Here is a 12,015-nt window from a genome sequence, read left to right on the forward strand (position 1 = left end):
AATGTAGTCATTCTTATTTGTAATATCCTTATTTGTAACAAATTCCTCTCATCTCTTCAACCTATATCTGTATGTTATCCTTGGGGGATAATGTAACATCTGTCTCATAGTCAACTGAATTCCGGGGGGGGAAAAAAAAAACCTCTTAGTGTCCAGTGTCTGCATCTTCCAAATTTGATGTTATAGTAATGTTGAAGGATAAAATTGTACACATGAGATATTCATGTGAGATACAAACACAAAAAACCGTCCTTATTAATCTTATTTTCTCTTGTTTATTGCCTCCTATGATTTACTAGTTGTGAACTTTTGAACATCAGGACATTTTTTATACATTTGTTAAATAAATCTGCTCTATACCTGGAAATACGATGAGGAATTGCTATGAGAAATGTTTTTTATACAGATTTTGATTGTTTTGTGGCTTAGTATCACTGTTATTACTAATACAGTTATAAGGTAGGATGAGCAAACTAAATATGGTCAATTTCATCTAAATATTGTAGGATCATGTGGAAACTAAGAAATGTCTTTCTTATGTATTTTATTTTTCCCCAGAAATCAAAAATCTCCACATATGACAAAATGTGGGCCTTTATGAGTAGCAGGAGGCAGTCCGTGCTCGTCAAAAGTAATGAAGAAGGAATCCAGAGAGTCCTCACCTCTGATTATGCTTTCCTAATGGAGTCAACAACCATTGAGTTTGTCACTCAGAGGAACTGTAACCTGACACAGATTGGCGGCCTCATAGACTCCAAAGGTTATGGCGTCGGCACCCCCATGGGTAGGCTTCATGTCAGCCACTTGTTCTTTGTTCATTAATCTTAGTTGCTGTGAAAATGGAAGAAAAACAATGCCTTCATATGCCATTAGGAATCTTGCTTCAAACAAATGTATCTTGCTATGTTCTGAGACTGTATAAAGTCAGGAAGATATTTGGACATCTGCTTCTAAAGGAATAAGTAACAAAAGGAAAATTGATTTCTACCAAATGGTCAGTAGACATTTTTACTGTATCAGTGTTGAAAACATCCACAACACACCCCCCCCCCCCGCAAAGGACCTTCTCAATCTTACACTTAAAAAAAGTTTTTATGAATTAAGTTTTGCAACATTATTTTTTCAGATTGCTGGCTTACGAATATTGTATTTGACTTAGTTAACTAAAAGAATGAGCCACAAATGGTTACTGTGAATAATTATCTTATTTACAAGAGGTATATGTTTATTTAAGAGGAATAGCAGACTATTTACCAGGAACATATCTAGAATATTTTACACTAGGATTGATTAGTTTTAACATTCTCTTTCTTCTATATGACAAAATTCTTTTCAATAATAATCATGGAATGAAATAATAATAATTGCCACAAAAGACAATGAAAATTTTCATTTATTGAGCTTCATATTTATGTATAATGTATATGAACATGTATATACATTCATATGATTAATGAATGTATAAATACATATTTCAGTATATATGTACATGTCATGGGCATAAAAATGGCTCCCACAAAATGTCCATGGCCTAATCCTGAGAACATAAGAATTTATTACCTTTTATGACAAAAGGGACTTTGCAGATGTGATTAAGTTAATGATCTTAAAATGGGAAGATTATCCTGGATTAACCAGGTGGGTCCAGTGTAATTGAAAAGGTCCTTAAAAGAAGGAAGCACAAGTGTCACAATTAAGAAGGTATCACAACAGAAGTAGTGAGAGAAAGAATGTGCTAGTCCACCTGGGCTGCCGTAACAAAACACCAGAGATTGGGTGCTGTAAAAATGACAGAAATTGATTTCTCACAGTTTTGGAAGCTGGAAGTCCAAGATCAAGGTACCAACAGATTTGGTGTCTGATGAGAAGCTGCTTCTTAGTTAACAGACCAGGAAGGAACAAGGAATCTATCTTGAGTCCCTTAAACAAGAGCACTAATCTCATTCATGAGGGCTCCACCCTCATGACCCAATCACACCCCACTGACCCTACCTCCAAATACCACTATACTGGGGATTAGGTTTCAATATATAAATCTTGGGGCCGGGGGACCCCATGGCAGGGAAGGGGAGGAAGAGAGAGAGAGAGAGATTGATTTGAAAATGTTACTTGGTGAACTGAAGATGGAGGAAAGGACCACAGCCTAGCAATACAGAGGACCTTTAGAAGTTAGTTTAGGAGGCAAGGAAACCAATTCTTTCCTGGAGGCCACGGAAGGAATGCAGCCCTGCAGATACCTCACTTTTAGGACTTCTGACCTATAGAACTATGGGATAATGAATTTGTGTTATTTTAAGCCCCTCAATTTGTGGTAATTTGTTATAGCAGAAATAGGAAACTGATACTATATGCAAAGAAAACAAAATAACAGATTAACATGTTTTTATTACATCTTTTTTTTTTTTTTAAAGAAAGGGGAAAGTACTTACAGCTACTCACTGGCTATACAGTAATGAATAATGACACTATAATTTTTCTGAGCCTTAACTTCTGCAAATTTTTAATGACTTTGTCAAAACGGATCTTCATATATTTGTGTTTAATAAATGGTATAGTCATATTTGTCCAGGTATCATTCATAATTTATTACTTTTAATTTTGAAAAGTTTCTTTCTAACATGTATACCATAGTTAGAAAGTTGGGCACAGATTCATAAAAATCCCATTTCATGATAAATTCCAGAAATTGCAATAGTGTCCATGTCTTTGTTTCTTTGGGATCATTTCTAACAACTTTCAAATGTCTAGGAAGTCCAAAAATTTTCCACCATAATGACTTCAAAAACTTCAACATTAAATTCTTTCATATTAGGTAAAGTTTACTCAAATTCATTATAGCTCAAAATAGTTTGAACTGGCTTTGAGAGAATTTTGAGACATTCGCTCCTGTAACATTACATATTCCTGCAATTATATAGTAGACTCAAAATAATGATTGCACAGTCATTGTGAAAGCAAAGCAAAACAAAACAAAAAAACAAGAACCTTAAGTTCTTGCTCCAAAAATATGCAAGTGTAGCTGAGCTCACATATCTTGGGGGAGTGAGCTGTATAATGAGAATTCTCCAAATTAGTTTCCAAGTGGAGTACAATGATTATTAAAGAATAAGAAATAAATAGATGCTAATTCAAAACTCAATAAGAGTTGGGCTGTTAAAACTCAATAGTAATTGTTTAGAACCTGGATGAACAAAAGATATTTTCAAGAGAGGAATATTTTACTTTTGACATGTTTTGACTTGCCAGCGCCGGGTGACAGTTGTTGCTATTATTGTTTTAAAATTCTCTACACAAAATGAACCCCCTTTATTGTTTGCACTAGGGAAAGGCCATCCAAAGCTTTGCCATTATTATGCCAATGTATGTATTAATTCAGAAGTTTTCTAATTAATTCTAATATATAAAAATGTTTGAGTTCTCATAATTATAGCTTAAGAAGCACTTCTTTTCAAAATGCTTTAAATTATACTTATATTCACAGTAAGGCTTGAGTTTATTGCCACAGTTTTGTGTTGATGGAGTGTTCAAATCCTGGCATACTCCATAGTTAGATCCCATATGGCTCTTTGCCTCAGTAAGAATTACCTAAAGAACTCAACAACTTCATGAGTTGATGTACCATTTATTCGGAATTTGTGATGAGTAACTTTGATAACTTTTCAAGCATACTTGTACTCATTTATGAACAGTTATATGAACAAATTTATGTTTTAGAAAAGAGGCTGATAATATGCTCTAAAGTATCATCATGTAGTATTTTGCACACTGATATTCTAGATTTAGCCTTGTCAATGTGATCTTAGACAAGTGACATGAAATTTATAGCTTCTAAATTTCTTTCTTTTTTTTTAATTAGTAAAATTACAGGGTGAAACTAGGAACACCTAAGGTCTATTTAATGCTAAACATAATAATGTTTCAGATAATGTACTTGACAGAGTCCCAGAGTTTGATTTAAAGTGGGCTAGAAACTACGTGGAGAAATATGATTAGCTGATGTTTTCAAACAAATTTTAAAAATCAAACACCTTCTTAAACACTTATGAGAGGAATGGAAGCAGTGATTTGATAGGTTTCCATTGCCTCACAGTTTCATTTGGAAAGAGCTGAAGAAAATAAATGCATTTTTCAGTGTTGTTTCTGGAAGGAGTGAGATTCCTATGTATCCTTACCCTCCTCTTTTAGTTTACATTGCGTGGAAGAGGGCAGAGATTTTTGTTTGTTTGTTGTTGTAAGCCCACACAACAATAGTGCCTGCACTCTGTGGACCCTCAATTATTTGTTCAACAAATGAACTCTACATATGAAAATATGATGGTGCAGCAAGATTTATAAATACAGAAAACAAATAACTTTTGGAGCTAAAGATCAGCATGGCATCTTACATTACTCAATGCGATGACCTCATTAAACAAACCTGAGTGACTGAGGGTAGTGAGAATTGAATAAGATTTGGGGAGGATGTTTGAGGACTTTAGAGTATAGCACAGATATTCTTCATTAATATTAGTTACATAATATCACTCATAATTTCAAAATTTCTAGAATAAAGAAATTTGACTTATACTTAATATAAAACCTTAACTTGATGGGGTTTTTTGGTTTGTTTGCTTTTTTGTGTTGTAAATACAATGTGCCAGTGTACCAGGAATGTCTCTTATCATATTGTTTTGATTTGAGGAAATGCTTGTTACAAATAAATCAAAATAGTATATTATATAATTCTCAAAACTCCCTGAGATATTTCAGATGTGAAAGCTATTTAAAAAAAGAAAGATAACAGTTAAATCAGTTCTAGGGAAGCTGTTACAGTTTCTTGGAAACATACAAATAGCAATTTTTGTTTTCTCCCTACCCCTGACACTGTTTACTGAAAGATATTGACTTATAGGGAAAATATAAAACAATTCAAAAATATTAATAAATGTATAAGCTATATAACTTTTTAAATGAAGGAAAATACTGGGCACAGCATTTGGAATTTCTGTTTCTTCTCATTTTAAGCTTATCTTATATATGAGAGAAGGAAACAAATTAAACTGTAAGCCTTAGGGTGTAGATTTTTTTTTCCTTTTATCTGTTCAACTCAGCTGATCAGATCAACTTTTGCCTTCTGAAGAAAGCGTAGTTATTGCAGAAAATAGTCATTGATACAGGCAAGGTCACTTGCATGAGAAACTTAAGAAATCAAGTTGAATTATATATCTAAGTGGAATCATTTCTTCGTAGTGTGTAGTTAGTTTGGTATAATAGTGTAATAAATTAGTGTTTTCATTAAATGAATTTTTAAAAATTAGGTAATAGCACATAATAAATTTCTTTTATAGGACTTTCTTGGACTTTTAATGTAAAATTATCAGTACATATTAAAAAAATTCAAAGCATCTAATAATACTTTGGCATAGCAAAATTATAGACTAGGAAGAATATTTTACCATATTCTTCTTTATTTTCATTGCCAAATAATATTGAATTTAAATTTATTAAAATGTCTCATTACTAAAAGTTGCTTAACACATTTAACATACATTTTGTTTTTAGCCAAATTCTGAATGAGATAAATTTGAACATAATAATTTAAATTTGAAGGGATTAATATTCAAACCACTCACCTGTAGGTATTGCAATATAATTTTTCTTTCTTTTGTTCAGATAGTTTTCTTCTGTTTGACTTCATAATATTGTTCTTAACTTTAGTAAATTATATTTTATTCACTCATAACATAGTATAAAATTAAAATGATTTTGAGTATCCAATACATTATAAGTCTTAACTCATATAACTTCATCAAAGAAGTATAATCTAGAAAGAGGCATTTCACACTTTACCCCCTCAAATATGTCTGAGAAAAAAACTTCAGGCAGTAATTTATGATTTACTATGTCTGCCAACAATATGGCTTTCATCAATTATTACTTAGTCATTAATAAATGCAATGACATGCAACTCTAGAACTTGAATGAGATTTTGACTTACCATAAATTTTCAACCAACATCATAACCTGCATTTCTCAACTAGTTAATTACCATTTGCCTTTTATATCATCTTTTTCAAGCATATTGACAATTTTTTTGTAATATGTCATTTTTACTTAGTTTTAAAATTTTGTTTAATTATAAGCCAAAAAATAAAAATAAAAAATAATGCATTTAGGTGTGAAAAAGTAAAGGTTATTTGAGTCTCTTTCCCAGCAAGAGTTAAGGAGATGAATCTATTCAAAGCAGAGCAATATAGGCTCAGGTTCTGGAAATTTAGATCAGTTCCAGAAATTCCCCAGGATTTTGAGTTTATACCTGCAGAAGCCATAAACTGATATGAAAATTCTGTCTTTATTAATACTGCAAATATGATCAAGGAGAGGAACTCCCTTTGCTTTGCTTTTATTGTTGCTCAGATTTTTAGATATTGTCATAGAGGTGTATGCGGTTAAGTGCAGGAGGGTAAACAGAAATACTATGTCTCTTTTGGAGTGAATATTCAGAAATATTTCAAAAATCATACATATTTTTCTTTTTTCCCCCAGAAGTCCATGCGTCCTTTTAACCTGCTAGGCCTCCTCCTGTGTGATTCATCTAGGGGCCTGCCATCACCATTCATCACTCTGAGTGTGATGATTACTGCCCAAACTGTTGTGAAATCACTGAATGACTCAGATATAAGCTATTTAATTAGGGAAGCTCTGTTTACACAAAAATACCTTAGTGGAGCAATCAACAATGATGTGAAGGTAAATGCTAAATAAGCATAGACTGGTTTAATTAAGCTTGCGGTGACATTAAATCCCTTTCGTAGTTTTCCTGACTGCAGCAATGTTATTTTAATGTGATATTTACTGTATGGTAGGTTTTTGAAATTGTAGGTGTTCTGACTCATAATACATTAACTGAACTTCCTTTTCATTCATTAGAATTTTAAAAAAACAACAACTGGATGGGGTAAAGCAAAAAAAGCAAATCACAGCAGTTTTCATTAAGGAATATTTAAAATGTGTGAGCAATTGCAGTCTTGCCTTTTAATTCACCATAGGTGATAATCTATTTTAGCCGAACAGGGAGCGTTTCTACTTAATGGCATTTTCGGCTGCCTTGCCTCCCTTCTGACCACCCATACTAAAAGCCTTCTTGGCTTCTGTCTTTGGAATGTTGAGTGCACAGGGCGCTTTGAGGGCTAGGCAGACTCAGCGGTCCATGAGCTGGTAGGAAAACAGCAATCTAGAAAAAAATCCATTAGGGCCAGTTGCTGTTATTTTGTTTTGCTGTGTTCAATTTGGTAGAAATATTGTAAAGTGTCTGAAGGGTCCCATTAAAACTATTTCTGTTTTTAACAATGAGCTAGTGGCACACTTCATTCATTTATTGGTGCCTCCCAACTTTAATAACATATGGGGAGCACGAGTCAGCTGAAAAGGGGACGGAGGAAATTCTGCTCATGTCTGTGCCTATCGTCCAAGATGCTAAAATTTTCTATAATCTTATGTATCCTCATCTTACTTCTGGGATTAAATCAGTAGTAGGTTTCAAACAGTCCATGAATAATTATATCTGTGAACAAAATCCAAATTAAATTACTTATATCATTATCAGAGAACTACTAAATACGTGTAATACATGAAGAATGTAATAGGCAGTGTAGAGGTGAAGTAAAGATGAATGTAAAGTTTATATTTATAAATCCTTTATAATACTAAGGTTAAATTTAATGACAATTTTATCAGACACAAAATTGTTATATACATTTTTCTTGTATTATATTTACTTATGTAATTATAAATAAGATGCATTCTTGCTTCATAATTGGATTTTAATGTTACCTTTATAAACTAATTTACAAAATATTTTATATTAATGAATACAAAATAGCTGTAGCCCTATTAGTAATTCTTAAGTAAGTTTTATCTCATTATAATGCCCTTACACATAATCAGCCTAAAGTAAAAAATATTACAATAGGTTGTATCATGGACTCTTTATGGTAGAAGGATACCACATTGACATATGAACAATGTGAAATTTCATTCTTCACTTCTATTTTCTAATGTTAAATGCATGAGATCTCACTGCTTCTTCATTTCTTGTTATTTGATAAAGTGAGAGATGTAGAATTGGTACTGAGGGAGAGGTTGTTTATTTAAGGCAGATGTTGGTGTTTATAAAAATAGAAATCAGTATGAAAAGCATGTTTTTTCCCTGTTTTGCTCACCATCCATTTCTAGAATTCCCAATTCATCATATAATAAGTACTGTAATATTCATCATTATAGATGCATAATATTGCTGGCCTTCAGTTCTTCAGCTTTACAGAAATGAATGAATACATTTGTCTTGATTAGTTGAACATAATGCACAAAAATTGATGCAAATTATTCATCTTTCTGCAGGTCAAACCTTCCATTAAAATGCATTCTATTTTTTTCATTGCATAGGCAGCATAATTTTAATGCTGGTGAAGTAATTTTGCAAGTCTAAATCGAGATCTAATAATTTTCAGAGCCTGAATTAAACAAACAAAAAAAAGCACCAAATTACCCCTGTAGAAGCTGTATTTTCCTGGCATATTTGTTAAAGTCTTAGATTTCATGTCACTGAAAACAGATGAGTCTCAGTAAGCTATGCCTGCTCCACAGACATCATCAACAGACTCTGCAGGCTAGAATCTAGGAAGCGTCCACAGGGAATTTGATGAATTGCGAGCACCAGTGCGAGCAGCCTTCATGAATATTGTAAATGCTGATGAAATGGTACCTAAACAATGAATAAATGGATAATTCTCATGAAAACAGAGTGAGTTCCGATAGACTTTATATGCAAACATTAGAACATTAATTCATTTTGTTTGTGTCTTGTGGTGATTACTCCAAGGCCATGGGTTCAAATCCCATTATAGATTAGTTAGCCAGAATGACTGTGCCAGACTGTCATCCTTTGGTTAGCAAGACTAAGTAAGATCAATGAATCACTCGTATTGGGGAAAAAATAGTCAAAACATAGTGGTGAAATGTATAAGCACTAAATTCTGAAGATGAACGCCTTGCATTTGCTGGCCCTCATGTGAAGGCATATTCTTATCATGCTCTATAGAATATGTGGCCTTTGTAGACAGATGACTTATGTGCAAATCTTAGTTCCACCTGAGTGTCCTAGGTGTCCTAAGTGAAGTTACTGTGCCTCCCAGAGACTCAGCATTCTTATTGGTAAATGGGTAGAATCATGTCTACATAATTAGATTGCAATAAGGATTAAACATCAAATTTATAGTATTTGGATCAGAACATATGCACCACAAATAATTCTGAAGGACTGTTCTGAAGAAGTATTTTATAAGTAAAATGATGTATTTGTGGTTTTTAAGTCATTTGCATTTTACCCTTTTTCTCTCTATTCTTTATATTTTTAGTAATATTGAATGTATTGTAGGTAAGACGTATTGTTAATATGATCCATTCCTAACTAATTAGAAATCATTTCCAATGGAACCCAACCAGGATTTTATCATCAGCCAGTCAGTATATTGTATTTAAATAACCATGATTTGGTTACTTAGAAAGTTATTGACATCTATTATAAAGATGAGACAATTTCTATTGTTGGGCATTATAGAAATAAAGTTTTTCCTTCTCTGAACATTTCCTGAATGTTTAGTAAACAGAGTCCAAGACATATTCAGAGATTATCTCTGAAGACATGTATGTTTCCTTTTAATTTTGTCAATCTATAAGAAATTTTATCACTCTTCAACCTGCTTGGATCTGTAAAATAATGATCATTAAATATACATCATCCCCTTTCTTAAGGAGATAGACTTGGAAAAACAACTTTAACATCAAATAGAGAAAATAGAATATTGAACACAAACAAGTAGTCTGTTATTTAATGTAGGGACTCAGAGTGGTAGAATTCACTGAGAACCAAAGTTCAGTTAGACCAAATTGAAAAAGGGACTTGAGCTCTACCTTAAAGGATGGGTACTTTACTCTCCTGAAAAAGTTATTCTCTCTCCCAATTTTGGGATTCTTGAAGATTAAGTAGATTGAGGATTTTATTTAAAATGGTCCAACTTTTATAATTCATTCATTAAAGTTTAATATTGGACTTGGGAAAAAACACAATAGCAAAGAAACTATTCCTGACATTTCCACTCTTACTGCTCTTCAAATGATTATTATGCAGATGAAAAATTGTAAGAAAAGCAGCGTTTCTAGAATGAAACTATTTCTGTTTTCATATTTTGTGTCAGCGTTACATGATTTAATACCCAGAGAAGAAATTTGACTACAAATCTACTTCACCAGCCGCTTTTAACTAATATGTATGAAATTCGTAAGAACCAGTGAAAATAGTTTACTGTTTCATTATGTGCTGATAACATTTGCCCTTCTTATCCTTTTTCACATAAGTCAAAGAATATTCAGAATATGAATAAAAGGCAAATGGCTAAAATACATAATCTATAATATGAATTTTTTATTGATACATTTTGTATACCTCATATAACCATCTCCTTTTGTGATCTTAGATACTTAAATTTCCTCCTGAGGATTCTACAACTATTCCTTTAAGTAGAATGCATTCAAGTTACTTTTCTATAGAGGTCATAACACTTTGAATTTTAACGTCTACAACAAAGAAAGAAACCTCAACCTCTATCCAATTTAAGCCAGTTATAGATTTTGAATATAAGTACTTAAAATTTCTTTAAAAATTACTGTATATTAAATGTCCTGGGTGGTACATACACTTGATGTCTATATACATTTGCTCTGTAAATCCATGTAGTCTCTACTTCATAGCTTTTTCTCTCTCTTCTCTTATTTCTACATTAACAGTGTCATTTATATTTGGTTCCATTCCACCGTGACATCCTGAAGTTAGTTCTATCCTCTATTATCATGAAGAAATGAACAAAGTGGGTGGGATGCTCTTACTATCATTTTCCTTTCTCATATATACTTTTCTAAACCAATACTGCAAATAGAAAGAAAAATAGAGGAAAAGCAGGTGAAAGGCAGCCAAAGAGAAAGAAGACTTATTGTCCCTACTCTTCTTTTCAAAGTTATGAAGCCTTTTTTGTGTACCTGATCAGCAGACTAAGATAGTTCCATCTGTCACGTGGTTCTGCAATATGGTGTTCTTTATTATAATGATCCTCAAACTTGTAAAGGTTATTCAACATATGTGTTTTGTGTTGCAGTGAAAACTCTAGGAGGGCAGGGCTCCTATTACATTGTTCATCACTATATGCCTAGAATCTAGCACCTGTGTATGTATATCTAATAATTAATAGTTAAAAAAAAAAGATACATGCATGGTCCTTGCCCTTGGGACGCTCATATCAATCTAGTAGGAAAAGATATATAGCAAAACATTGGAATATGATGCACCAAATGTTGTACTAGACTATCTGCAATGTGCTATGGCACCAAAGAAGAGGGATCCTGTGTATCTCTGTGGCAGCCAAGGAAAAGTGTGCAAAGATCATTGGAGGAAGTATGGAAACAGGATTCTCCAGGCAATGGGAAATACAACTTCGTAGTTTGTATTGCTGGCATGTTAGGTGTGAGGAGAAGAGGATAAAGTCCGAGAAGCTTGTGATAGGTTGGAGAAAGGGGTTGTACGACATCTTTAGGAATTGAGGTTGTATTCTATAGCTTTAGAGCACCATTAAAAAAAATTTAAGCAGGAAAATGATGTTCATAAATTTCCAATGTGGAAAGATTACTAGGTATCATGGAAGACTGATCAATTTAGCTCTCATTTACCATTCTGTGATTAAATGTTATGGGTTGATAATTTGTTTTCAGGATGAGATTAATCTCCTTTAATTTTTATGATTATCACTCATGGATTCCTTATTCTCCTATCATATTGAGATTTTTCGATAGACTACCTTCAAAAGAAAATACAAAGAGTGATGACAGTAACTTCACACCAGTTTAGCTTTTATGTAATAGGAAATCTGAAATGGACCCCATGAAGTGTTTAGTTGCTACATATATTAAATGCTTCATTTGAAATAA

At 32.7% G+C, this 12,015-nt stretch overlaps 1 protein-coding gene across 5 annotated transcripts in view; it reads left to right on the plus strand.

Moving 5' to 3' along the window:
• Window positions 1–12,015, plus strand: part of GRIK2 (glutamate ionotropic receptor kainate type subunit 2) — a 641,457-nt gene that overhangs the window by 606,302 nt on the left and 23,140 nt on the right. For all 5 annotated transcript variants that reach the window (XR_009558840.1, XM_060283847.1, XM_060283851.1 and 2 more), the window contains one exon: window positions 559–784. Coding sequence is in view for 4 of the 5 variants with exons in the window: in XM_060283847.1 (XP_060139830.1) it covers window positions 559–784 (226 nt within the window). In the remaining variant the exon portion in view is untranslated. The remainder of the gene's footprint in view (window positions 1–558; window positions 785–12,015) is intronic.

Source organism: Globicephala melas, chromosome 14 (genome assembly GCF_963455315.2).
Source record: "Globicephala melas chromosome 14, mGloMel1.2, whole genome shotgun sequence".
In the NCBI taxonomy this organism is placed as follows: Eukaryota; Metazoa; Chordata; class Mammalia; order Artiodactyla; family Delphinidae; genus Globicephala; species Globicephala melas.